The sequence below is a fragment of the Podarcis bocagei genome (genome assembly GCF_964188305.1).
Source record: "Podarcis bocagei genome assembly, chromosome: 5".
Taxonomy (NCBI): Eukaryota; Metazoa; Chordata; class Lepidosauria; order Squamata; family Lacertidae; genus Podarcis; species Podarcis bocagei.
In genome coordinates, this window is record NC_138129.1 from 93,954,964 (window position 1) to 93,982,372 (window position 27,409).

A 27,409-nucleotide genomic window follows, 5' to 3' on the forward strand; every position below is an offset into this window, starting at 1 on the left:
GCCGCCGCGCAGAGGCGCTTCCCACTTCGAGGCCAGGAGGGGGACTTCCGGCCCGAGGAGCACCATAGAGTCTACACCACGGCAGCAGCCGCGCAGAAGCGCTTCCGCGGAAAGCGGTCGCCAAGGGGGCCGCCATGTTGTGGAGGTGACGTACTTCCTGTCAGGTAGCAACAGGGCAACGGCACGTAGCACGGGCTGATTGCGTCCGGTAGCAACACATTACCCGGGCTGATTGGTTCCGGCCAACCCCTTTCCCGGGGCCAATTTCGGGTTTTTTAATTTATTTATTATTATCCCCTCCGTCCTGCTCATCCGTCTGTCCGTTATCCTAAAAGAAAAAGGAGAGCGGGCTTTTAGGAACTGGGGTGGCTTTAAATAAAAGAACTGGTGCCGTGCTCTTTTCATTGCAATAATCTTCTTGTTGTTATATTTTTTATTTTCTTATTATTTTATTTTATTTTTATTATTATTGGGTTTTTTATTTTATTTACAGTATTGGGTTTCTATACTGCCCTATACCTAGAGGTCTCAGGGCGGTTTGTAGAACAAGATCAACATAAAACCACTATAAAAAAATTCCTTCCAGTAGCACCTTAAAGACCAACTAAGTTAGTTCTTGGTATGAGCTTTCGTGTGCATGCACACTTCTTCAGGTATCATACCAAGAACTAACTTAGTTGGTCTTTAAGGTGCTACTGGAAGGAATTTTTTTATTTTGACTATGGCAAACCAACACGGCTACCTATCTGTAAATAAAACCTGTGTGTGTGTGTGTGTGTGTGTGTGTGTGTGTGTGTGTGTGTGTGTGTGTGTGTAAACACAACAACCCAGTAACATCCCCCATTTCAAACGGGTTTAATATGTGGATGGTTTTGATTCTACTCATGTTTGAATTTTCATGGGTGTTTTCTGTGATTCTTGTTTTCTTTTAATTTTCATTTGCATTTTCAAAAGCAGGAACAGAGAGCATCTTGAACAGCATATATACAAATACCATATGACTTCCCTTCCACCCTTTTTCTGGTTCCTTTTGTTTTTCTACTGCTCTGCGTAATCCACATCTTTTTAATCATTCAATTAATTATCTATTAAATACTCTTAATCTATTTCAACTCTGCTGGATTTACATAAGACCTGCTACGTATCTGTCTATACTGGTTCTTGAAATATTCAATAAACATTGTCCATTCCTCCTTATATTCCTTATTTTTGTTTTCTCTTATCCTGTTCGTCAGACCAGCCAGTTCAGCATATTCGAACATTTTACACTGCCATTCTTCCTTAGTGGGTACTAGACTTGTTTTCCACCTTTGTGCCAATAAGCTTCTAGCTGCAGCGGTGGTGTATAGTAGTAAACATTTTTGTTTTGGGTGGACCTCTGTTGTTATCATCCCCAAGAGGAAAATCTCACGTTTTGGGGAGATTTTTTAAAGTATTTTTTCCAATTCATTATATATAGTTTTCCAACATTCCTTAATTATTTTACAGGACTGCCACGTGAATAAAAATCCCTCAATTTCATTACACTTCCAACATACACCTTCTTGTTTTCAATCTGTAATCCTGCCCTGAGCACAAGTCCCATCAGTTGCGGGGGGATATAAGAATTAATACAGTGGTGCCTCGCAAGACGAAATTAATTCGTTCCGCAAGTTTTTTCTTCTTCCGAGTTTTTCGTCTTGCGAAGCACGGTATCCCATAGGAATGCATTGAAAATCAATCAATGCGTTCCTATGGAGACCGTCCGGGGACAGAGGGGAAGCGCCGGGCGCCTTCCCCTCTGTCCCCGGACCTGTTTAAAGCAAGGGGCAGTGGGGAGAAGATTGCTTCTCCCTGTTGCCTGCCCCGCAATCTCTGGGGACAGAGGGGAAGGTGCGCGCGCCTTCCCCTCTGTCCCCGGACCTGTTTTAAAGCAAGGGAAGGGGCAGCGGGGAGAATCGCTTCTCCCCGTTGCCGCCCCTTGGTTCAAAAGGGGTTGGGGAGAGAGGGGAAGGTGCGCACGCCTTCCCCTCTGTCCCCTCTTTTGAAGCAAGGGACGGAGGGGAGAAGGTCGCTTCTCCCCGCCACCCCTTTCTTCAAAAGAGGTCCGGGGACAGCGGGGAAGACGCGCTGCGCTTCCCCACTATCCCTGGAGCTTGCGGGCAAGCTTCGTTTTGCGAAGCAAGCCCATAGGGAAATGCGTCTTGCGAAGTGGCTAAGAAAACGAAAAACTCCTTCGTCTAGCGTGTTTTTCGTCTTCCGAGGCGTTCGTCTTGCGGGGTACCACTGTATTCTTACAAATGAATATATAAGAAGCCTGTCCGCAATCTACTGACAGCCCCCAAAAGACTCTCATTGAATGTTCTGCAATTCTCAGAGACGGCATCTCTGTCTCCATGACCGTGTATATTTTTATTACAATCATTTAGATTGTTACAGATCTACAGTAAGTTTTTTTGGGGGTGGGTTGCAAGGGCGCACCCATAACGGCTAGAGCAGGCTTCCTCAACCTCAGTCCTCCAGATGTTTTGAGACTACAATTCCCATCATCCCTGACCACTGGTCCTGCTAGCTAGGGATCATGGGAGTTGTAGGCCAAATATATCTGGAAGGCTGAGGTTCAGGAAGCCTGTGCTAGAATGAGGGGATGTTGCAAATGAATAAATGGTACAAATTGGAGTATTGAAGGTGTTAGATTTAAAACACAGGCTGGACCAGTTTTCCTGTTCAGAAGGTGACTGATAGCGATGCAGTTACAGATAGGTAGCCGTGTTGGTCTGCCATAGTCAAAATAAAAAAATTCCTTCCAGTAGCACCTTAAAGACCAACTAACTGATAGCGATGCAGTTAAGGACACAAGGAAATAAAACTCCAGTGCAGGGCCATCTGAAGGCAGCCCTGTTTAGGGAAGCTTTTAATGTTTGATGGATTACTGTATTTTAATATTTTGTTGGCTGGGGAAGCCCAGCCAGATGGGCGGGGTATAATAATAATAATAATAATAATAATAATAATAATAATAATAAACAATTGGCTATGCAGGTGCTGTCCTTTCCTTCCCCAGATGCGTGTTAGCAGAAGAATTGTGTTGGGAAGGGGAGGTCACATGAGGCATGACATCCCACAAGAAAAAATGTGCCCTTTTGCGGGGGGGGGGGGGACTGTGTTTTGCAGCACCCCACAAACGGAATAATTGATATATCAAACATGGGGTTCGTACTTAACAACTATGAACCCCAACATTTGGGATCCCCTGGAAACCAGAGCCAAAGTTTTGCAGTTATTTTGCAGTGAGTTTTTGTGGGGGGGGGGGTTGACAATTTTATTGAAGATTTTAAAGATATTGAGCACTGAAATCCAAACTCATTTATAAAAAGAGAATAGAAAGCTATATATCAAAAAGAAGAATAAAGAGAAAGAAAATATAAAATGTAATACTCATGATCCTTGCTAAACGCAATTATATAAAAAAGAGAAAAAGAAAAAATAACAGAGGAAAATAACTAAATTAATAGATAAGTGGATAAAAAGAAGAACTCCTGCCTCTGACAATTATCTGTAACAATTATTCAAATAACTTGATGGCATCCGTTTAGGCGTTATTCAAATTTTAAAGGCACCAAGATTTAAATATTGTCTCTGTAGAGGTAAGAGGAATTCAATATATTTCCTGAATGCCTTCAGGGATCAAGAAAGCTCTTCAATGGAAGGTCACCTGTAGGATTTGAATTATGTCAAGAAAAATGGAGACTGAGTGTATTACGAAGAATGTAAACTTACCAGACATATTTGGAAGTACTGAATTGCAAGTTCTCTTTCCCAAAGGGACAATCATAGAATCATAGAATTGCAGAGTTGGAAGGGACCTCAAGCATCATCTAATCTAACCCCCTGCAATGCAGGAATCTCAACTAAAGCATCCATGACAGATGCTTCCAAGGAAACAGGGGCAATTTGCCAGCCCCAGCTAGCTCCAGCTCACCGGCCGGTAGCCGGGCGATCTCCGGTTCTTGGTTCATCATGAAACAGCAACCCGCAGTTTCAGAAGCCTTCAGAAGCTGGAGCACGCTCCAATCAGCAGAGAGAATAACACTGCGCAAACAGAAGTGGCAGGAGACAGCTGTGAAAGTATATTTACAGGCAGTTTATTCAGCATATGTCAGGACAAATGAAAAACATGTCTTCTCCCTTTCGTGTCCAAGAGCAAGCAGCAAAAGCAAAAGCTATCCACACAAACGAAAATTCCCAGCAAGCTGTGCTGGAGTGTAAACAGACATGTGACATACAACAATCCACACATCTGTTTTAAGGTGGAACGGAACACCAATATCCTAACACACCCAACCTCTACTTAAAAAGCTCCGAGGAGGAAGAGTCAACCACCTCTCGTGGGAGTCTGTTCCACTGCCGACAGCTCTTGCTGTCAGAAAGTTCTTCCTGATGTTTAGTTGGTATCTCCTTTCTTGCAATTTGAAGCCACTGAAGGCTAGATATCCACCACTGAATAAATCAGGCAATTTTAGATTTAGCTTTAAAGATCTCAGCCAAGTACCCGGAAACAATCTTGGTTTCGGGAGTAGCATCTCTCAGCAAATACTGGATTACAGACTCTTTGCAAAACAACATTTTGAGCTGTAAGGGAGTCACTAGGAGATTTCTCCGATGGGTGTAGAGAAGTGGGCAATCCAAAATTATGTGATATATCTGGTGTTTTCTTATTACAGGGACGGAATCTGTTCTGGAAGGGGATTTTTTGAAACCTTTCAAACAATATAGATGATAGAGGAATGTATTTAGATGAGCTAGCATAAAAACTCTGCAATGGAGTTTCTAAATTATTAGGCATGACACCATGGTGGGGCTGCAATCCTAAATAAGCAGATGTGCATAAAAAGGCTGGGAGGGGTAGAGTTTTTAGATTTCATGATCTAGCAGCCTCTGCCTGATGAGAGAGATTTGTGAGTCATCCAACAGAAGAAGGGAACCTATTGCAATCCCTATTTGCCTAAGTTTGAGGGTAGTATCAGAAAACCATGTGTATCTCTCAATAAAGAAGTAAGCTTTCCGTGTCTGTATTAAAATAATTTTTTAGCCAGTATTTGAAAGTCATAATCCAGCCCCTAGATTCTAGGAGATGCTGGCCTAACTCTGTACACATAAACTCTTGTGCGCTTGTCGCATTGCATATTAGTAATTTATAGACAATCAATCTTTCCTTTTAGTATCAGACACAAGCCCAGGTGAAGGATGCATTCTGTGTAGTGGGGCAACATGTAAGGGTCAATAACATTAATAACGCCACCAGCGTCTGGAGAAAGCTAACATAAGCCGGGGCATTTTAATATAGTGCCAAAATACTACAGAAATTAATAAACCCTCCTGCTTCATATATTATGGGACTGAATCCAGGATCAGATTAAACCAGTCTAGCTGCTATTAAAATTTATTTCCATAGTTCCTTTCTGTGGGATTTGTGTGTTCATTCCCGATGCACATTGGGAAAACTGCTAGTAACCGCTCAACGGGTCTGAAGTGTGAGCTGTTGAGGTGAGAACTAAACACTCAAGGCAGGTGGTCTGCGTATGTCTAAGGCCCCCCAACTCAATTGCTTCAGCATTTTAACAAAAAAGCAACACAAACAGACAGCTTCTACAGTCATTTAAACAAATAGTTCTCAAGTAGTAAAAGGACTCTGGGGAGGTATTTCCTGGGAGTATTTTGGATAGCAAAATGAACATGGAAAGAAATTACCAGAGTGGGAGGTCTGGGTTTTTTCCCCCCCAGCACACATTTTTCATTTCACCAAGTATGATCCTTGCTCCATACGATATGGAGACATTAGGATGTGGTTTGCCAAGTCATTTTGAAGCTCAAATACGGGAGAAGTCAAAACGTCGATTGCAGTTTATAAAATGCAGTTCAGGATTAGTATCGTTTTGCCATATTTGTTGTTGTTTAGTCGTTTAGTCGTGTCCGACTCTTCATGACCCCATGGACCAGAACACGCCAGGCACTTCTGTCTTCCACTGCCTCCCGCAGTTTGGTCAGACTCATGTTTGTAGCTTCGAGAACACCGCCCAACCATCTCGTCCTCTGTCGTCCCCTTCTCCTTGTGCCCTCCATCTTTCCCAACATCAGGGTCTTTTCCAGGGAAAAGACGTATTAGTGATATACAAAGTGCAGCATAGTTAAGAGAGACCTGGCACAAATGAAGGTGGAGGGTCTGTGTTTCTGTGTTTCTGTTATTGTCTACTATATAGTCAGTCCTAATTTGCACACCATTATTCCATGCAGCATAGGGTGGGCTTCTTGGCAAAGCAGCTCCTTGCAACCTAAGTGTTCTCCTGGGGTGGCATTGATATATAATTAAGCAGAAAGATACACCTGTGCTTTGAAAGGCACATTCTGTCTAGAGCAGAGCTTTCCAAACCGTGTGTCGCGACATCTTAGTGTGTTGGCTGCAGTGTGTAGGTGTCCCGCACAAACTCTCTCCTGGGGCTGGAAGGGGTTAGTTTAACCTCCAGTTTGCTAGTAAAACTGCATTACTATGTCACGAAATGATGCAAAACTGAATTACAGTGGTACCTCGGGTTAAGTACTTAATTTGTTCCAGAGGTCCGTTCTTAACCTGAAACTGTTCTTAACCTGAAGCACCACTTTAGCTAATGGGGCCTCCTGCTGCTGCCGCACCGCCAGAGCACAATTTCTGTTCTCATCCTGAAGCAAAGTTCTTAACCTGAGGTACTATTACTGGGTTAGCGGAGTCTGTAACCTGAAGCGTCTGTAACCTGAGGCATATGTAACCCGATGTACCACTGTACTCTGTCACGAAATGATGCATGTCGAAAAAGTGTGTCACCAACGTGAAAAGTTTGGAAAGCTCTGATCTATAGCAACAGTTTTCCTCTAGAACAGTGATGGCCAAACTTGGCCCTCCAGCTGTTTTGGGACTACAACTCCCATCATTCCTAGCTAACGGACCAGTCGTAAGGGATGATGGGAACTGTAGTCCCAAAACAGCTGGAGGGCCGAGTGTGGCCATCACTGCTCTAGAATATGAATATGGAAAATGTGGAATTGTACTTTTACATCTCAGTTAATTAAGAATGTCACTATGGTCTGGATGCCTCACCTATGCTTGTACACATGTAAGTACAAGTTCCTCAGGAAGCACACCTTGTACATAGAGGTAAATTAAGCACAGTTGTCCCAAAGAAGAGTAAAGTCAACGTTTGGCATTCAGATGTATACACCTTTTCCAAGTTTGCCCTATTGGTTTTCACCATTTTGACACCACTCCCTATATTCAAACAACACAGAGCAACATGTGCATAGGATTTCTCTTGCAGTTTGCAAGCAGCATGGTCACAAAAGTATATGCACACCTGTGTTAGAACTATTCAATGACACTAATGCAACATATCACTTCTAGCAGGTGTACAAAGTGTGTCTCTGTTCGTAAAGTCTCACAGAAGGTGGCCAACCCTGGATTTAAGTTGTGGTATTCAGCCTTCTTCAAGGACATTTAAAAGGATAAATCAATTACTTTTTCAGAAGCTAGTTAAAATTATTGCTCATCAACTGTAGTAAGCTTAATTAAAAACTCACAGAGCCTCAGTATTCAGTACCACGGTCTACAGGACCTGAATTTAATAGCAATTAAATTAGTTGCTTAATATACATAACAAGTGTTGACATTCCAGTTAATAGATTTCAACATACAGCACAAACTGTACAAAAAGGGAGTCACAGAACGACTAACATTTCTTTGCAACACATACGGAAGAAAATGCACCACAAAGACCCGTAAACAGTATAACCATGCACTAAGAAGACAGAGATAAGTCTTAATTTAACTACAGTTCAAGAATACGGGAAGGCAATAGTTTAATACACCAGGATGTTTTATCGGGCTCCAAAGGTGTAGTAGTACGGTTCATCCGGCCGATATCCGTAAGCAGTGGTGGGGCGGCTTGGGATACCCATGGGCTGGCCAAATCCATCCACAGCAACGCTATGCAGAAAAGAAAAACACCTGAGTTGACATTTGAAAACTGATCCTTGCAAACAGATATCACGCAGTACAAGGTCCCCTCTGACTTTTTCCAGAATGCAAAAATATATTGAAATGTACCTATTTGGTATCAAGTATATGCTGGGGTCTGAAGTCTTTGCCCTGTCTTAGAGAACTGGTTCTTATCAAATCAGCTGTCTCTCCAGCAAATTATGGCTACTTGGGTGACCAGCGTAACATGGAAGCAGCAATTAACACAGGGGTAGCCAGAGTGCTTTGCATGGAAAATGTTGCCTTATACTCAATCAAATCGTTGGCCCATCATAGCCAAGTATTCATCATCATCTTATTTTATTGTTTATAGCCAATAGCCATCAAATGGCAGTATGAGCACAAATCGCACAGCTGCAAAGCAAAAGACATTTCATGCACCGGACCAGGACAAATCTACAATGTCCAAAATGTAAAAGCATTCCTTCTGGTCAGTATCCCTGGGGTTTGGCACTTCCACTATCCGGAAATGTTGACCTTCTCTTTCTTGCCACTAGTGTAAATGGTGCCACCTTAGAGCTGATGCAATTATCAACATCTGCCAGCAGCCATTTAATTTTCAAATCATCTGGGTGATGTTCTAAGGCAGTGATGGCCAAACTTGGCAGTTTTGGGTCTACAATTCCCATCACCACTGGTCCTGCTAGCTAGGAATGATGGGACTTGTAGTCCCAAAACAGCTGGAGGGCCAGGTTTAGCCATCACTGTTCTAAGGCAATCTGAAAACGGGAGATAAATTTAGCTCTGAGTGAATCATACAGTGGACAATATAAAATATAATGTACCAGATCCTCAATAAGCCCTGATCCACATGTACAGAGGTACTCTTTTACAGATCTGTTAGTAAATCTCCCATTCAGATATTCAGTAGGCATTGTCTGAAATCTGAGCTGAGTGAAAGCTCGTATAACAGGGGGAAAAGTTAATTCTCACAAGTACATATAACCCTTTTGGGGTCTGATTTAATTTTAGTGTACCAAATAGCAGGGTGGCAATTCTTTATATATTCAATATCTTTTTTTGCATCTTTGCTAAACACGATATTTCGACTCTTGTGACCAGGAGCAACTACCAATATCACTGTTGGGGAGATCAATTAACTCTGCATCAGACCTCTACGAGATTTTACCCAGCCTTCTCTTGTCTGCAAATCCAAAAAGCATCTTTTAGCTAAATGTTGTTTTGGCTGCAATGATATTTTCCTCCAATATAGAAACATGGATTTGTGTATACGAACTTTTATAGAGTTAAGGCCTTATAGAGTGTAGTGCTCCAGGTGTATTATGTGGCACTGCCAATATCGTACGCAGGAATCTATTTTGAAGGTAGTACATCAAGTTCCTCCCTGCAATGGTAACCCCATATAAGAGGTGAGACACAATCTTGGCTTCAAAAATCTTTAATGTTGGTTCTCTCTAAATGATGGCCCTCTGTGTAACTGGTGCTTCTCACGCCTGCAAGTTTTTGCAGCATCCACATGTCGTTATGATCAAAAGGCCAGCCCATACTTCCACACATTCCTTTTAATCTGGATTTACCCTTCTGGAGGAAAACCGGATAGCCAATGGCCCGTTGGTGATATTGTGACAGCCCTTCTGCAAATTGAGCACCCATCTGGAAGCATCCCCCATAGACCGAACAGAAGCTGCCCTGCTGGCAAAACCTTTTGTGCCCAATTCCATGCATTTATTTGATGGGTACAAGGGGGCAGAGGAGTAGGCTACCTTTTTGAACCGGTAGGTGGCACTCTCTCCTCATCTCTGGATGTTGTTAGCTGCTTCCAGTCACTTTCAATTTACTTCAACCTACTCAAAACTACTCCTGAACATATTTTTAATTAGGTAGGGGAGGGGAATCATGGTTTCAATTACGTTCCGATCAAATCAACTCCTTTAGTTCAATAAACATGAAAGTAATTAGGTGCAGAGCCTTACAGTTCAGAGCTCGAGACATTTTGGTTATTTCCAAATGGTTTGCGTATGTGATGGCTCCGCTATGACAATTTGAGACATTAAACCAACATAATATTAAAACATTCAGATCACTGGAAAGATCACTGGGAAGGCTGTGAATCTGGCCTAATTTACATGTTACTTTTGTGACATAATTGCTGCTCCTTTATGGTCAATTCCCACATTGAAATGCTGGTGTCTAAAGTTTTAAATGTAAGGATAGTTCTAATGCCAGTGTCAGAAGTCCAATGGAGACATGGTGCTGGTACAGAACTTTTTAGGCATTTCTTAGTGTGGCAAACAGCAACGAGGGAGGAGCAATCATACCCAAACACTAACATATAAATAAGGGGACCCTCACAAATGGGTAACTCATAGATAAGTTTGTGGCTGGTAAGGGACAAGCATAGTAAAGACTGTCACCAATTTGCAGGACACCCTGATAATCAGCCCAGATCTATAATACTCCTAGGAGTTGCTTGTCTAAAAATGTGTTGGCTTTCCTCTTCATTGCCTTTCTTCCCCACACAAGAGATTCTTTAAGCTTCAGATGGAAGCAGAAAAATACACATTTCAGGCATCAGACTAGCAGAAAACCTTAAACTATTTCATGCAGAGAACAAGACTTTGTGCAGTTAATAAATACGTACCAGTGAGGCCTTAGAAGTTATTATACAAACTAATGAAGGTTTCATCTCTTCCTGCCTATTAGCACAAATTCTGACTTCTAAAATGGATGGTAGAATTTGCACAATGAAAGTTCAATGTTTCTACTCTCCCTACCAACTAATGTGCTCAGAGTAGTTGCAAATTTGGTTATATCACAGCATGGCCCAGGGTCATAAAAGCAGATTCTGAGGCCTCCACGATGTGGTAAGAATCTAAGCTTTGGTTTGATTGTTTTTTTTAAAAAAAAGGTTTATATGAACATAAAAATGTGTTCTGCAGCTGGAACTCCAGAATGACTATTCAAGCAACGCTTTAGCAGCTACAAAGAAGTGGTACAAAGAAATCAGCAAGAAATCACTCCTTGTCTCTGCACCAATGCCCTACCATTTCATGGATCTCCTTAATTTTCTTTAAAAAATAAATAAATCCCAGAATTATATGAAGGTTTGATTTATTTATTTATTTATTTATAAATAATATTTCTTGCCTGTCCTTCAGCCGAGATCCCATGGTGTGTTACAGGAATAGAAAATGTAATTATAAAAGCTGTTCAGCTAATGGTTCCTTTTCTAAACCTGCAGATAGAAGTGGCACCATAATCCCCATTTTGTATATGGGGACAAGACAATGCACCAACAGGCAATGGATCCACACTAGTACACAAGAATTTTGCAAACAAAACGTGCACATGATAATGAATATCATGCTCATAGTTCAAAACCATAGGCTACTCAAGCCCCACCCTCTTCCGCACTGTGTTAACAAGCTAGCAATCTAATTCAAAGTTAATATTCAACAATCGCCACCTTTCAGATATGCAAATTTTTATACAGCTGCCAAAGTGTGCTTGGATAAATTGCAGGTCTTGGATGTAAGAATTCCTGCTGTTCAGAACAGCAGTTGCACTTCTGTGAAATCCAACAAAAAGCTATAAATAGAGGGGGAAACAGTAATTTATCATCCTCCTTTAGACTATGTATCAATGGGTTTAGGTTTCACAAGCTTCTTGCCACTGGTGGAATATACTGACAAGCAAAACAGGTTCAGGTCTAGTTGCACCCTGGAACCTTTACAGTGACTGGGAGACATGGAGTTAAAGTAGTGAACAGCTTAGCTTAGCTAATTACTGTGTAATACTAACTTCAGTTGCTCGATCATTTTGAGATCCGTTAAAATAGGACTGTATATTTTACCCCCCTCTGCACTCTTAATGATTTGTTTTTTTAGTCTGAAATCATTTCCAGCCATCAGTTAAGCTTGTGGTCTCTACATATGCACTTCTCTTGAGCACAAATATTTCTTTTTCCTATTGGTCTGCCAGCCTTGTCAAGAGAAAATTGCACTGTAAACTAAATGCCAATACTTAACCTCTTGGATAACTCAGGCTGCTAGCATGATCTAGGACCTCTTCAGAATGGCAGCTGAGCTTTCTAATTTGCTCGTGAGAACTTGTCAAAAGAGGAAATGTTCCAAAAATACATGATGCATTTTATAAAGTCCTTGGGACTTGCACTGCTTCAGAGAAAATAAAAATACCACATATATTCAGGATCTCTGAATCAGCTGAGACACGTCAAAGTAGCAAAGAGGAGTCTGAGAGGAGATGCTATAGGCATCTTCAAATATCTAAAGGGCTGTCACATGGAGGCGGGAACATGCTTGTTTTCGCATGCCCTGAAGAGCAGGACTTGAACCAATGGCTTCAAGTGACAAAAAAGGAGATTCTGACTAAGTCAGGAATAACTTTCTGACAGCAAGAGCTGTTTGACAGTGGAACAGACTCCCACAAGGACTGGTGGACTCTCCTTCATTGGAGATTTTTAAGCAGAGGCTGGCTGGCTACCCACCCACCAAGGATGTTTAGTTGAGATTCCTGCTAAACTACTCTTGGGGTCCCTTCCAACTCTTATGATTCTGTTAAAATGAAAAGTATTACATCAATAAATTGCAATAATTCGTTGTGGCCCACAAAACCTAATTTCTTTCATAAGCACAGTCTGCGACAGAGTAGGAGAAAGACAGCTTGTTTACCTGAGACTGCAGCTAATTTGGTGCTCACCTGTACAGTCACACATATTGGTTCCGTACCTGGCACAGAACAACATTCATGGCGCAAAGGCCTGGCCTAGCACCACGGGGCACATACGCAAGTGAGCTGGGACAGGCATCATCCTGCTCAGTTTGAAAGCAGACTGATGCTGAGGCCTAAAAGAACCAGAGTCGAAAACAGGAATGAAAGCAAAGCCCAACAAGCTGCGAAGTGGATCATGGATGGGCTGTGTTTCTGCACAGCCGCAGCCACTCAAGCCTGAATTTTTCTAAAGCAACCAAGCCCATTTTGGGGTACTGATGCTGTTATTTCAAGCACTAAACAGCTTTGGATCCAAATCCTGATGGAGAACATGCTCCCATACCAACCTGCCCATGCATTAAGACAGGAGTCAGCAAACTTTTTCAGCAGGGGGCCGGTCCACTGTCCCTCAGACCTTCTGGGGGGCCGGACTATATATATATATTTTTAACGAATTCTTATGAACGAATTCCTATGCCCCACAAATAACCCAGAGATGCATTTTAAATAAAAGGACACATTCTACTCATGTAAAAACACGCTGATTCTTGGACTGTCCATGGGCCGGATTTAGGAGACGACTGGGCCGGATCCGGCCCGCGGGCCTTAGTTTGCCTACCCATGCATTAAGATCTTCAGACAAGGCTCTTCCTTTGAGTTCCTTCTGTAGGAGAGCTATATTTTATACATCCAGGAAGGAGAGGGGGCCTTCTTTGGTATATCCTCCCAGAGGAAGTAAAGGGAGACGCTGACACTGCCAGGTTAATACATTTTTATTTGTCTAGGCTTTTTAGAATTCACCACATTAATTTAGCTAACTGAATGGTTTTTGGTTTAGTGCTTCTCAAATCTTATTTCACTGCTACGATTGTCAGTTTTGGTTTTAAAAATTCAATCATCAAAACACTATTACAGTTCATACACTACACTGGAACTCATGTTTGGATGAAGATGCGTTCCAGAAAATTTCTAAATAAATAAATAAAAAGAAGTAAAGTAGCCAGCAACAGTCAAAGTAAATAAATAAATAACCGGCACACCAACAAAACAATCCACAAGAGGAAGGAAGGATCAATCATCATTAGTTTTGTAGCTTCTGCTACAGATAAATACAACTAGTGTTTGAATCCTTCCTAAAGTATTGGATTTGGTCTCTACACTGTTTGATACATTATGCAATACTAAATACACACCAAACTTGAGCCTATTTCTCAGCTGCTTTAAATGTTATTTTTCATCAACATACATCTTAAGACTCCTGCTAAATTTTGTAATGGGCTGAATTCTTGCAACTACTGATAGGTGTTACAATAACATCATCCTCCCTGCATCCCTTAGTTATCAAAACATGCTAAGTATCAACACTGTTAAGGATTATGGTTAATTAAATTTCTATACCACCCTATATCTGTAGATCTCAGGGTTGATCACAACACAAAACTGCAATATAAAAAAACACAAAATATGTAATAAAAACAAAAGCAGAAACCCAATAATTTCACAACATTGAAAAGGGCCTCAGATGTCTATAAGGTCTATAAGGTCTTTAAGGTAACAGAGCTATGACAAGCCTTTCTAGTAAGCTCTAGGAATAATGGTCTTTCTTTCCTCCAATTTTTTTTAAAAAGAACCTCAATTTATTTAGCTCAGGAATGGGAAACCTTTGACCCTCCAGGTCTACAACTCTCCCCAGCCAGCAGGGTCAGTAGACAGGCATGAACAACTTCTGGGGGGACACACATTTCCCATCACTGATTTAATAGTGCAATCCTCACCTATCCATTCTGAAGGAAATCAGCCCTGAGTGCTCACTGGAAGGACAGATCCTGAAGCTGAGGCGCCAATCCTCTTCTCATGAGAAGAGAAGACTCCCTGGAAAAGACCCTGATGTTGGGAAAGATGGAGGGCACAAGGAGAAGGGGACGACAGAGGACAAGATGGTTGGACAGTGTTCTTGAAGCTACCAGCATGAGTTTGACCAAACTGCGGGAGGCAGTGGAAGACAGGAGTGCCTGGTGCGCTCTGGTCCGTGGGGTCACGAAGAGTCGGACACGACTAAACGACTAAACAAACCATGTCTACTCAGAAGGAAGTGCTTGTGCTGCCTTCGCAAAGCCTGGGAAAGCTGGGAAAGCGCTAACTAGGCATGAACACATGGAGTTGCATTATAAAAAAAATATAGAAGAGCCTACTGGATCAGGCCAATGGCCCATTTAGTAAAGCATCGCATTCTCACAGTGACCAACCAGATGGGAAGCCTATACACAGAATCCAAGCATGAGAACAGTTTCCTGTCCTGTGGTTTCCAGGAACTGATATTCAGAAGCGCCGTCTCCAACAGTGGAGGCACTCCAGAGTCACCATGACTTGTAGCCATCAAGAGACTTTGCCTCCATGAACTTGTCCAATCCTCTTTTTAAGCCTTTATGTTGAGTTGGGCCCCTGGTGAGACGTTTTGCCGTCCTTGTGGTTTGGATCACTGTCAAAGCTGCTCTTATGCATGAGTAAAGCATGCACATAGCTGCCCTTTCATCAGAGAGCAAATCCAAGTTCCACTGTGTACATCTCTATTGTGAAGTGAATTTGTGAACTCGTAGTGAAGAAAGAGTAGAAAGACAAGGTGATTAAACCTTTTGTACTGCTTTTGTACCATGCAGTGGAGCTCTGCAAACATTCTGCTGGCTGTGGCTTGGCATTTAACAGCATGTGATCAGTGAGGAGGAGGAAATTTTATTCCATTTAACTGTTGCAGATTTACTGCAGTGAAAAAGGGCTATGTAACCCGAGAAGCGACAGAACAGAGAGATCAAAGCTGCAGTCTGGAAACTAAAATAAACCTTTAGGCTACTTCCTGCAAGAAAATTCACTCTGGCAACTAAAACAGAGTCCACCTAAAAACTGTTCTGTTTTATGAGCTGTCACAGCAGCTCAAGTGGTTTGGACCAGTCAAGTTCAGAACATTATATTTCCTTGTTTCTGTCTCACATACTTCTGTAAGCAGTTTTATAGGGGAGTTTTATTTTAAAAAGAGAAAAAATAGATTCCCCCCCTCCTCTGGGCTGAAATTGAGAAGGTCACAGCTAAACACATTAAAATAAGCAGGTCTTCATTTGCACATTCCATGCCCATTTACTACATTTTAATATTTTATTTTTGGGATTTACAGGCAATGTACATTTTCTTTATTAAGTCTTCCGCATTCTGTTCAATTATTGTTTAATATAGGCACAAATCAGTTTACACAGCCCAGATGGCTTGTAACCCAGGAGCTGGTCTATTCCAAGCACCACATCTGGAGGAAGTTCAGGGAGCAGCAAGAACATGGGAATTAATTAATACTAAGTTTCAGAAATTGACAATTTTTTTGTTCTCTCGTAGGACATGGAGGAACCTGAAATTACTGCACCAACATTCAAGACCCAGTTTCAGTATGTATTAATGCTGACCAGACTGCAGGTGTAAGTGAATTAAAGAGCCACATGTGAGAAAACAAGGCAGCTAAATACTTGAGCTAGATTAACAGCTGAATACATAGTCTCCTTGAGAAAAGCATCAGATAAATGTTTTGCTCAGAATTATCACCACTCACTACAATTCACAGATATTTTATGAAATAATTAAAAACTAATTGCTAAAGCAAATTGCTAAAACTTCTACAAACTACAAGTTACTTAGCAAAATTCATTGCCAGAGCTATCTGTCACTCACTCACTCAAAGACACACTTCTCTACAAGGCCTAAATGCGGGTCCTGCTATCCAAACACAATGTGTTCTCAGGAAATTGTTTGTTAGACAAGCATTCACATAATGAGTTGACCATTTCCATTGTTTCCTATGAGAACATTTCTAATGTGTTCCCAACCACAGAATTTTGACTCCCATATGATGAAAAAATAACTGGGAAAACCTTCTTGAAACCTTGCAAAAGGCAAACAAGGGGGGGGGGGAATACTCACTTATTGGTCTGAACTCTCTCATTTCCTCCCTACCTCCCACCATGGTTTCTGGTAAAATGGCTGATGTGGATCAGCAAAACACCCAAAGTAAGTCTTGTTTAAGGCTGCTTATTTGCTTACGGTACTACACACAAGTCTGGCTGACTATCTAAATCTGTATTGTATACAGCGCAGTTTGGGTACTAATTCCTTGTGTTTGGATAAGTGGATCTTTGTATAATGAGTGTCTGGATAGCAGGACCTGCAGCACCACCACCACCACCACCACAATAATAATAATAATAATAATAATAATAATAATAATAATAATAATAATAATTTATTATTTATACCCCACCCATCTGGCTGGGCTTCCCCGGCCACTCTGGGCGGCTTCCAGCAAAATATTAAAATACCGTAATGCATCAAACATTAAAAGCTTCCCTAAACATGCATGTACCGTATTTTTCGCTCTATAAGATGCACCAGACCACAAGACACACGTAGTTTTGGGAGGAGGAAAACACGGGGGGAAAATATTCTGAATCCCAGAAGCCAGAACAGCATGAGGGATCACTGCAGAGCTGTTTCTGGCTTCTGGGATAGCCGTGCAGCCTGCATTCGCTCCATAAGATGCACACACATTTCCCCTTACTTTTTAGGAGGGAAAAAGTGAGTCTTATAGAGCAAAAACTGGAAGTAACTGGAAACGTGTTAACCAAAACCTGGCAGGTTTCATTCAGTGTTGCACAGCCACCTCCCTGTTTTTTCACTACAGTTCAATACTAAAAGCACAATTTAATGGGAACAGACCTCTGATGTGACCACTCCAGGACTATGTTTGCCTCCCACCGACAAACACAAACACACACCCCACAACACGACTGAAGTGTAGAAAATATACTTGAGCAATAAAAAAAAGTTATTAGAAGTGCAGAGGCACCACCAAATACTGTATTTTTCTGTGTATAAGACTAGGTTTCCCCCCTAAAATATAATGTCAAAAATTAGGGGGTGTCTTATACTCTGGGCCATCTCCTCCCCCCCCCAATTTTCATAAATATGAGTACCCAAAAATAGGGGGCGTCTTATACACGGGGGCGTCTTATAGATGGAAAAAGTACAGTAAGGGAGGGTCTGTGAAGAAACAACATCTAAATGAGAACTCTGCAGACAGATCTCTGGTTTCACAAGTCTTTGGACAACTGTAGACACAATGGAAAAACTGAGACTAAGGCTAGAGAAGTATTTCAGAAATGGGAGGATTTATAAATGAACTGTCCTAGGCTGAACTCTCCCAAGAGCTTAGCTGCTCCCAGCCCTCTTGGTTGCCAGCATCACTGACCAATGATAATAGAAGTAACTTCTCAGAGTTAAGCAGCATTCTGCTTCTGCGTAATTCTGTAGTGAAGATCCCTGAGCACACCTGTACATTGCACTGCTGAATCTGGAAAAGTGTAGTTTTTCAAAGGAAGGAGAAAAGCTGAGATACGAAAGGCCATATCTCCCTAGAAGCAGTGTTTCCTCAAGTTTTGAGGTCAGAATGCAAGTAAACCATGATCCAATTCCATGTCCAGGAAAGTGCCTCTTTCCTGCAAAAGGAATAAGCGGTTGGAGTGGAGTTACAACGGCTTAGATAGGTGTATGGTCAAAACCCTGCTGACTGCTAACCAAACAGTATTATGCTGGACACTTTTATGTGTCCTTCTTGCTAGAGGCCCTGCCCATCAGCCAAGAGGCCAGAAGACCTGGAGGTAAAGACTCCCCCACCCCAGAACTCCTGGAGAATGCCAAGACTATCTTATGCCATCCGTGATATAAAACCCTGGCAGCAATTTTGACTAATAGTCTTAATACCATTAATAAGTAAATGTTCTGATGATGATCAAACAGGTTTCACTAAATAATAAGGTTCCAACATTTATTTTTCAATTTGGAATCATGGAGAAGGGTCCTATTTTTTGCAAGCATTTCATACAGTGAATATAATTTTGAACTTCTTCTTATTATTATTATTAATTGAACTCCTACTCCTACAGCCAAGCAGCACATCAGTTGACCCCAACCCCCTGTATTGTCTTTTCTTGTGGTATGAGGCAGGGCTCCCTGCTCTAACTGACAGGTACCTCTACTGTCAAGAAAAGGGCTGCATCCAACTAAATTCTACTCAGAGAAGAACCACTGGTATTGATGGATCCAAGTTAGTGGATCCTTTAATTTCAACGGGTCTGCACAAAGTATAACTAACAAAGGACACAATCCAAGGTGTTTTGTAATATGGATTAAGTAGGTACAAAGGATTAAGTTAAGATCCTTGATAAAATGTGACGTGTTAAAAAACAGCACGGGAATAAAACTGTCTTAGTTATACAGTGGTACCTTGGTTTACAACCATAATCCATTCTGGAGGTCCGTTTGTAAACCAAAACAGGTTGTAACCCAAGGCACGCTTTTGCCAATGGCGCCCCCAAAATCTTTTTGTTCGTAATCCAAAAAAAGGTTGCACTTCTGGGTTTGATGTGTTTATAATCCAAAACATACGCAAACCAAGATGTATGCAAACCAAGGTACCACTGTATTAAGTATAACACCATAGTCAGCAATACCTGGGCATAAAGCAGGCAAGCTGATGTTGTTGCCACTGGCATGGGCAGTACTTGAAAGTTGAGTTGGAAATGTGTTTGGATGCTTTCCTGAGAAGCTACAGCTCTTCCTCAGCAGTGAAAGGGAGATGGGAAGCCGGTGTTGCTTGGGAGCCACTGATAAAGACACTGATGGAGGCGGAGAAAGAGCCCCCAGCGGCTCTGCCCTGAATTGAAGGGGGAAACATGAAAGGAATATCTAATATATTCAAAGCTTGTGTTCTCCTGCTCTGAAGGGCAAGGCCCAAACCAATGGATACAAGTTACAAGGAAGGAGATTTTAACTCAACATCAGGAAGACCTTTCTGATGGTAAAAGCTGTTCAACAGTAAACTGGACCATCTCAGGGGGTGGTGGACTTTCCTTCGTTGGAGGTTTTTAAGCAGAGGCTGGATGGCCATTGGTCATGCTTTAGTTGAGATTCTGCATTGAAGGGGGTTGGACTAAATGACCCTTGGGTCCCTTCCAACTCTACAATTCTATGATTCAATCCTCGTTGGGCTGTTTTGGGGGTTCATATCCTTATGGTAAAGGTAAAGGGTAAAGGGACCCTTGACCATTAGGTCCAGTCGTGACCGACTCTGGGGTTGCGGCGCTCATCTCGCTTTATTGGCTGAGGGAGCCGGCGTACAGCTTCCAGGTCATGTGGCCAGCATGACTAAGCCGCTTCTGGCGAACCAGAGCAGCGCACGGAAACACCGTTTACCTTCCCGCCGGAGCGGTACCTATTTATCTACGTGCACTTTGACGTGCTTTCAAACTGCTAGGTGGGCAGGAGCAGGGACCAAGCAACGGGAGCTCACCTCGTTGCGGGGATTCGAACCACCAACCTTCTGATTGGCAAGTCCTAGGCTCTGTGGTTTAACCCACAGTGCCACCCGCATCCCTATCCTTATAGTACTTTTGTCTAAATATTTTTTTGGGAATTTTTGCTGACTTTGGGTTCCCTCAAAACCTCCAATACCACCTCCTTGCATGTGGGGGTTGCATTTTGAATGCAACAGGACTCCCAGGCTGGGCACTGGAAATGGAGGGAAGGAAGATATTTGCCTGTTAAGGTCATACCTTTCTTCGGATTAGAACATTCTTTCCTCTGGAAACACCAGTTTTTCAAAGCCTCTAGAGACCTTTTCTTGTTCACTGAAGTAGATTTACAGTTTGCTAATGCTGATGTGTGATAAACTAATAAAACGTTACTACTGGTTTATAGGCCCAATCTGCTAATAAAATCTAATTCAGTTCTTCCTGGAGAGGGTAGGCAAATGAATGATGTCCAAGTGCTAAAAGTCGAATATCACTTCATTTCACTGGACTTAAAGGGAACTCAGAAGTGTCTTAAGGACATTCAACAAAAGTGGACGTTATATGTAAGGATTAAGAGTCGCTGCCAACGTAGCCACTATCGCCAGGATCCAACTCTGGCTATGTGAAGTTATGATGGCTAGCAACTCCAGATAAGCATCAAAATCTGCAACCAGCTAAAAGCGCTGCAGTGTGGATTGTATCATCCATCTTCAAATGCACATGAAAACATGCATCTGATATACATCTATGTTTGCTGACCTGCAAACATGAGCCTGCTTCCCCATAAAGTTCTCCTTATCCGAATAAAGGCACATACATGATTCTATATAATGATACAGTACTAGTATATGCATACTAGGGGCTGTGCCTGCCCTCACCAAGCTCTCTTCCCTTAGACCTTGCCAGCCCTGCCCTTATAGCTCATCCAAAGCCCCCCAGTTTGCCCAAACCACTGCCCAATCCTGATAGTGGCTGGTGAGCTGGCATGGGTGGGGTTCAGTTACTCTCCCAGCTTGCCAACACTGTGGGTCACTACCACTTAGCAAAAGGGGCAGGGACCTCAGTGCATGATGGTGGAGCCAATTCAAAGCTCCTGCCTCCATGCACCATGCTAAGCTCCCATGTTACATCACTGGGCAATAATAGCACCCCAAAACAGTTCACCCTCCCCTCCTTACTGCTTGCCTCAAACAATTATCATTTCAGCCTCAGCTGTGGAGGACGAGGAAGGGGAAAGTGGCCGATGACAGTAGCAGAAGAGGAGAGGTGCTGAGGAGTTATTCTGTTCTGCCTGTTCCTCTGTGGCTTGCATGGGCCTCCTTGGCCATTGCCACTGTAGAGGCTGAAATAGCAGCATCAGTCTGAGATAGGTATTGGCAGAGCAAGCAAGTTGATGGGAAGGTAGTCTGTCTGTCCTGACAGTTCCTATGTGGCTCACCTGGGTCACCTGCCCATCTGCTTGCCCACCTGGGCTGCCCACCTGCATGACAACACTCCACTGCAAATACAGGACAGTGGTACCTTGGTTCTCGAACTTAATCCGTTCCAGGATTCCGTTCAACTCCCGAAACTGTTAGAAAAACAAGGGGCGTCTTCCGATTGGCTACAGGAGCTTCCTGCATTCAACTGGAAGCCGTGTCGGACATTCAGCTTCCGAAAAATGTTACCTAACTGGAAAACTCACTTCCAGGTTTGGGGCATTTGGGAGCCGATTTGTTTGGGAACCAAGCCATTTGACTACCAAGGTACCACTGTATACTGGGATTAGGTTCCCACCATCTACAAATATTTAAAAAATTGTTGGTTTTGAAACAAAAGCAACTGTAGTAATTTTATAGACTGTGACATATCTTGCTCTACTACGGCCAGAAAAGGTAAGGAAATGCTACCACGGTAATAGCAGCTTTTACAAACCACAAATGACTTGCCATTTAGCTGGGGATAGATAGAAGTGTGACAAATATATAATAAAGGATGTATGGCAAAGTCTTCACTTTTTTACTCTATGTCCTGTTGTTTTTAAGACATACCAGCTTTCCTTATTAGAATGTCTTAACCTACCAGTTTATAAATTGTACATACAGAACCAGCTTGGGAAAGTCTTACATTTTTATGACACATCTGCCATCTTGAAAGTGTAATACTCTACTCCCCACTTCAAAAATCACTAACTTTACTGTAAAACCTCCATTCACAAATGGAGCACAACGCCTTTGCAATGAGCATTTCAAATTTAAACTAAATGCCACCCAGGTCCCAGTCCAACACTAAATACTACACTATAAAGGTAAAGGGACCCCAGTCGCGAACGACTCTGGGGTTGCAGCGCTCATCTCGCTTTACTGGCCATGGGAGCCAATGTTTGTCCGCAGACAGTTTTTCCGGGTCATGTGGCCAGCATGACTAAGCCGCTTCTGGTGAAACCAGAACAGCGCATAGAAACACCATTTACCTTCCTGCCGGAGCGGTACCTATTTATCTATTTGCACTTGATGTGCTTTTGAACTGCTAGGTTGGCAGGAGCAGGGACCGAGCAACAGGAGCTCACCCCTTTGTGGGGATTCGAACCACCGACCTTCTGATCGGCAAGTGCTAGGCTCTGTGGTTTAGACCACAGTGCCACCCGCGTCCCTCTACACTATACTGGTTCTCAAATGGCTCTTCTAGCCCATTTGTGCTGAAAGGCTTGGGTTGAGCACATATATTTTATTTACTTTTTTACCTACCACTGGGGTGGCTGTGGCTCCTACATTTTTCCTTCTACAGTGGTACCTCCGGTTCCGAACTTAATTCATTCTGGAGGACCGTTCTTAACCCAAAACCATTCTTAACGTGAGGTGCGCTTTCACTAATTGGGCCTCCCACTGCCACCATGTGACTTCTGCTGACATCCCGGGGCAAAGTTTGCAACTAGAAGCATCAACTTCCGGGTTAATGGAGCTCATTACCCAAAGCATTCGTAAGGAGGACGGTACATAACCCAAGGTTCCACTGTACATGGTTAGCCTGTTTTAGCTGTGTGAAACATCAACCAATCACTTAGTTAGAACAAGGGATGGCTCTGGCTATGATTTTCCTGAGCTATCTGAAAATTCTTTTCTCTGCTTTCTCCTTCCCTCCCCCCTCCATTTTCCTGAGAAGTGTTTGAAACTGGATTCATTTGAAAGGAAAATTGCTATTACTTTGGCAAGGACCCTGTTATTCTGAAATTGCAGGGCTTTTCATTTATGCGCATTTATATCACTACCCTGTATTTTTCACTTGGGGGCTGCATTAGTCAAACTTTTGAAAACTGCATTACTCTGCTCTGCAAAATAAAGCAAAACACACTTTTGCTCTGAGCGTGTCTGTGAGACTTGCGCTTTTGAGCTGTGCTTTATTTTGTGCAAAAAACCCACATTTTTTCTGTTTATAAATGTCGTCTTCTTGCTGAACCTCAGAAAGCAATACTACCCTCATCCAGCATTGGAGTTCAACAGAACTCCAAACAAAGTAAGAGACTGAAAGCTCATTTTTATTGTAGTCTTAGAAGGAGGCATGGCTGGCAGGGGGTGAGGCGTGACTATCATGAACCCTGCACTTCTGAATTTGCCACTATACTACTGTGTTAAGAGGTGGTGGCTAAAATATTTGGCGTGGATACAAGGGCAGACCAAAGTTACAAACCCCTGGGTAAAGTTATTTTATGGAAGTTATCTAATAAAGAACCAAAAGACAGCAAGAAACATGTGTGTGGTAGTACTGTGTTAAATGCAGTTACAGCTGATGAAATGCTGAAAGTATTTCTCAAATTGAGAAGGGGAAGCCTCAAGCACAGTAACATATGATTCTTATTAGGTTGTAAACAGTTAAGCATTAAAATGCCCGAGAATGATATTATGAAATGAATGAAATGCACACTATATAAGAGAATCCCACCTTTCTGCAATTATTTTTAATTAGCCTTCCTATTAAGTATGATTTTAACTTCCAACACCAAGTCGGATTTGAAGAGATGGGCAGTTGAACTCCGAACGCTGGGGAATAGCAATTCTGTTGTTCATGCCCCAGAGCACTAATGCATTTTACATCAAGCTCAAACATCAGGAAATCCTGGCTTCTGGCGCCAAGAAGTTCAAAACTGTAATGACACATGTCTGAAAACTGGGATTCACTATCCAAATGCTGCTGTCTATTCTTTCAAGCAAATCACTGTCTCCCCCTCCTTTGCTATGTGAAACGGAGTATTTGCAGCAGAACATGTTTCCAATTAGGTAGTTTTTGCCTTATGAATAGCTCTGCGGATAACCATATAAAAAGTATTCCCAGAAAGAAGGAATGCACTGGAAAATCATAACACAGGTTTTGTGCATATATCCTACTATGCTGCCCCAATTCTAATATTTGTCTGAAAAGTTACAATAGTATCATTAAGTCATATATTATTGTACATTAGCAATATTGCAGCATAATTATCATAACATCACAGCTGTGCCTATGCATGAACTTGCCAATCCCATTGGAAGCATTTGTGTGATACATTGTGAGAAGGGGAAACCAGCAGCAGCGAGGGCTCACTGATGAGGTTACCTATTCAGTTTCTGAGCTTGAAATGGTGCTTTGGAGAATGCTCAAGAGGGCAATTTATTGTCATTCCTATAGTACAAACTGTATTGCAAATTCAGTGATCCAGGTGATCCTCGAATGAAGGGTGGTAAATAAATTTAATGATAATAATTTCCAAGCAGGAAATGATGCCTGAATATACAGTGGTGCCTCGCAAGACGAAAAGAATCCGTTCTGTGATTCTCTTCGTCTAGCGGTTTTTTCGTCTTGCAAAGCAAGCCCGTTGACGGATTAGCGGATTAGCGCTATTAGCGGCTTTTAGCGGCTTATCTGCTGATCGGATCAGCTGATAAGCGGCTTAGCGGCTTAGAAAAGGGGGGGGGAGGAAAAAAACCCCGCAGGAACTCGCAAGACATTGTCGTCTTGCGAAGCAAGCCCATAGGAAATTCGTTTTGCGAAGCACCTCCAAAACGGAAAACTCTTTCGTCTAGCGAGTTTTCCATCTTGCGAGGCATTCGTCTTGCGGGGCACCACTGTACACAGAACAATGTTGTATTGTCTGGAGGTGAGGAAGGGAGAAAGATTTGGCAGGGTAAGGAAGAGACCCACAAGAATGACTGGTACCTTTGTGAGCATTGCTGCTGAACACTTGCAAAAACCCTTGATGTTTTGCATGTATTTGACTGGTTTTGACTTGAGTTGGGTGGGGTTCTTGCATTACTATTTTCTGCATCTGAGAGGCCTCCATATAGCACAGTATATGAATCAGATATGTATCAGATACCTAAAACCCTTTTTTAAATATTTGAAGCAATCTGTGTGAAGGCCTCTAAGGTAGGCGTCCATATGACACTTGCAAAATTAGCACCTAAAGCAGTTTAAAGCAATACCCACCACCATAAAATGAACAAACATTTGCTTGGCAGGCAGCACCCAAAGTTCTGGTCCTGCAATCGCCCCTCGCATTGTGTTCAATCCTATGATAAATTACAGTGCAGGAAGTGCCCCCCAAGCTACATTTGAAAAGGGAGTGTCAACTCTTGATTTTTATGTTTGATTTTACTCTAAACCAGTCCGGATCTCTGAAAAAAGTAAATTAATTACCCAAAATGTTAGCTATGTAAATTTAGCACTGCACTGAATTTTCACAGGGTTCGTTTTACATTTTTTATTTTTTAAGAGTGGAGGGAGGGGGGAGATTCTGCCAAAAGATGCCAGCTTTTCATGCTGAATGATGCACATCACGATCTCTCTTCCACCTGGCAGGCAAGAGAAGGGGAGGGGCCTAAGTGTGTATCACAGCTCTAAGCGGCCACTGGAAAGGAGAGGAATGTTTTGCCTTTTCTCACGCATCTCCTTAAATCTACCAAAACTGTGAGGCACTTTTGTAGAATGTAAAAGGTTTGGTGAAAAGGGCCCTCGGCACTAATGCTACTTGGTCTCTACAGTACAAGGGACCAAAATGCATCCGTTTTCAGGATGTCTTTTTATAAACAGTGGTACCTCTGGTTATGTACTTAATTCGTTCCGGAGGTCCGTATTTAACCTGAAACTGTTCTTAACCTGAAGCAGCACTTTAGTTAATGGGGCCTCCTGCTGCTGACGCGTCGCCAGAGCGCGATTTCTGTTCTCATCCTGAAGCAAAGTTCATAACCCGAGGTACTATTTCTGGGTTAGTGGAGTCTGTAACCTGAAGCGTCTGTAACCTGAAGCATATGTAACCCAAGGTACCACTGTATACGTTTGCATTCAAGGTCCTGAAAGCAACTGTAACTTTCGTGTGAGGACAACTTGCTTTTTCACAGCTGAAGAAAAGGGCCTCATTTGGCAAACAGACAAGATGTTTTACACACACACGCACACACACACACACACCCCAAGCCAGATTGCAGCCATCATCATCTTTCATAAGAATATACAGCCAAGAGGGACCTTAGCGATCATGATGGATTATTGCCTGCTGAAATCTGTCATCTGAATGGGCCATAAATAAAAATACAGATCTGTGAACCTCACTTTCAAGACTCCATAAGCTAGTTTGCATACTTCCATGCTCAAATTCCTCTAGTAAATAGTAATATTTATTTGGTTGGCAATTTAGGTGTCTAAAATAAAGCACATTAAGGCAGTTCAGCTCTCAGGGCTTTCACATTTCTATTCCAAAATTTTAAGGCAGCTCCAGGTTGTAGTATTACCGGAAAAAGTTCCAGTGCCATTTCTTACTAGCTACATTCTTCCTTTGTGTGACATTCTCTTGTTAGGAAATATTCACATACAATGCACTTCTCCCAGACTTGTCTTACTGAAGAAAATACTACAGTTTGTTTATGCACTGTTCAAAGGGGTACCTTCCAAACCCATCTCTTTATTTCACAAACATGTCTCCTAAATAAAAGGTGTTCCATAATTCCAGCAAAGAAGCTATGCCAAGTCTGTTGCAAAATCAAAGTTCACCTACTTGGTCTTCCCAGAAAAGCTGGCACGTGATCAGAATGGAAGAGACTGCAGAGGTGCAGACACACATTTCTGAAAAAACTAGTGCGGCAATGGATTTTTATGATATTAAATTTTCAAGATGAAAAGTGTGCTTTTGAGTAATTTTAGAAGCCCTAGGGAAAATAGCCGTACCTTAGTGATCTTCTGCATCTCTTTTCAGTGATGTATATGGTTGCTTTTCTATAATTTAAACGTTGCTTCTTGTGATCTCAGCCAATTGAGGTTCACTTTTCCTGGCAGTACACAGCCA

At 42.3% G+C, this 27,409-nt stretch overlaps 1 protein-coding gene and 1 long non-coding RNA gene across 3 annotated transcripts in view; one reads left to right on the top strand and one right to left on the bottom strand.

The window, feature by feature from the left end:
- Positions 1-6: 6 nt before the first annotated feature.
- LOC308587199 lies at positions 7-16,677 on the top strand. The gene is made up of 2 exons (XR_014008290.1): positions 7-145; positions 16,115-16,677. It is a non-coding gene; the product is annotated as an uncharacterized lncRNA (long non-coding RNA).
- KIFAP3 (kinesin associated protein 3) overlaps positions 7,600-27,409 on the bottom strand; it is a 74,289-nt gene continuing 54,479 nt past the window's right edge. For both annotated transcript variants that reach the window (XM_081194371.1, XM_081194370.1), the window contains exon 20: positions 7,600-7,993. In XM_081194371.1, the coding sequence (XP_081050497.1) occupies positions 7,885-7,993 (109 nt within the window). In that variant the 3' untranslated portion in view covers positions 7,600-7,884. The remainder of the gene's footprint in view (positions 7,994-27,409) is intronic.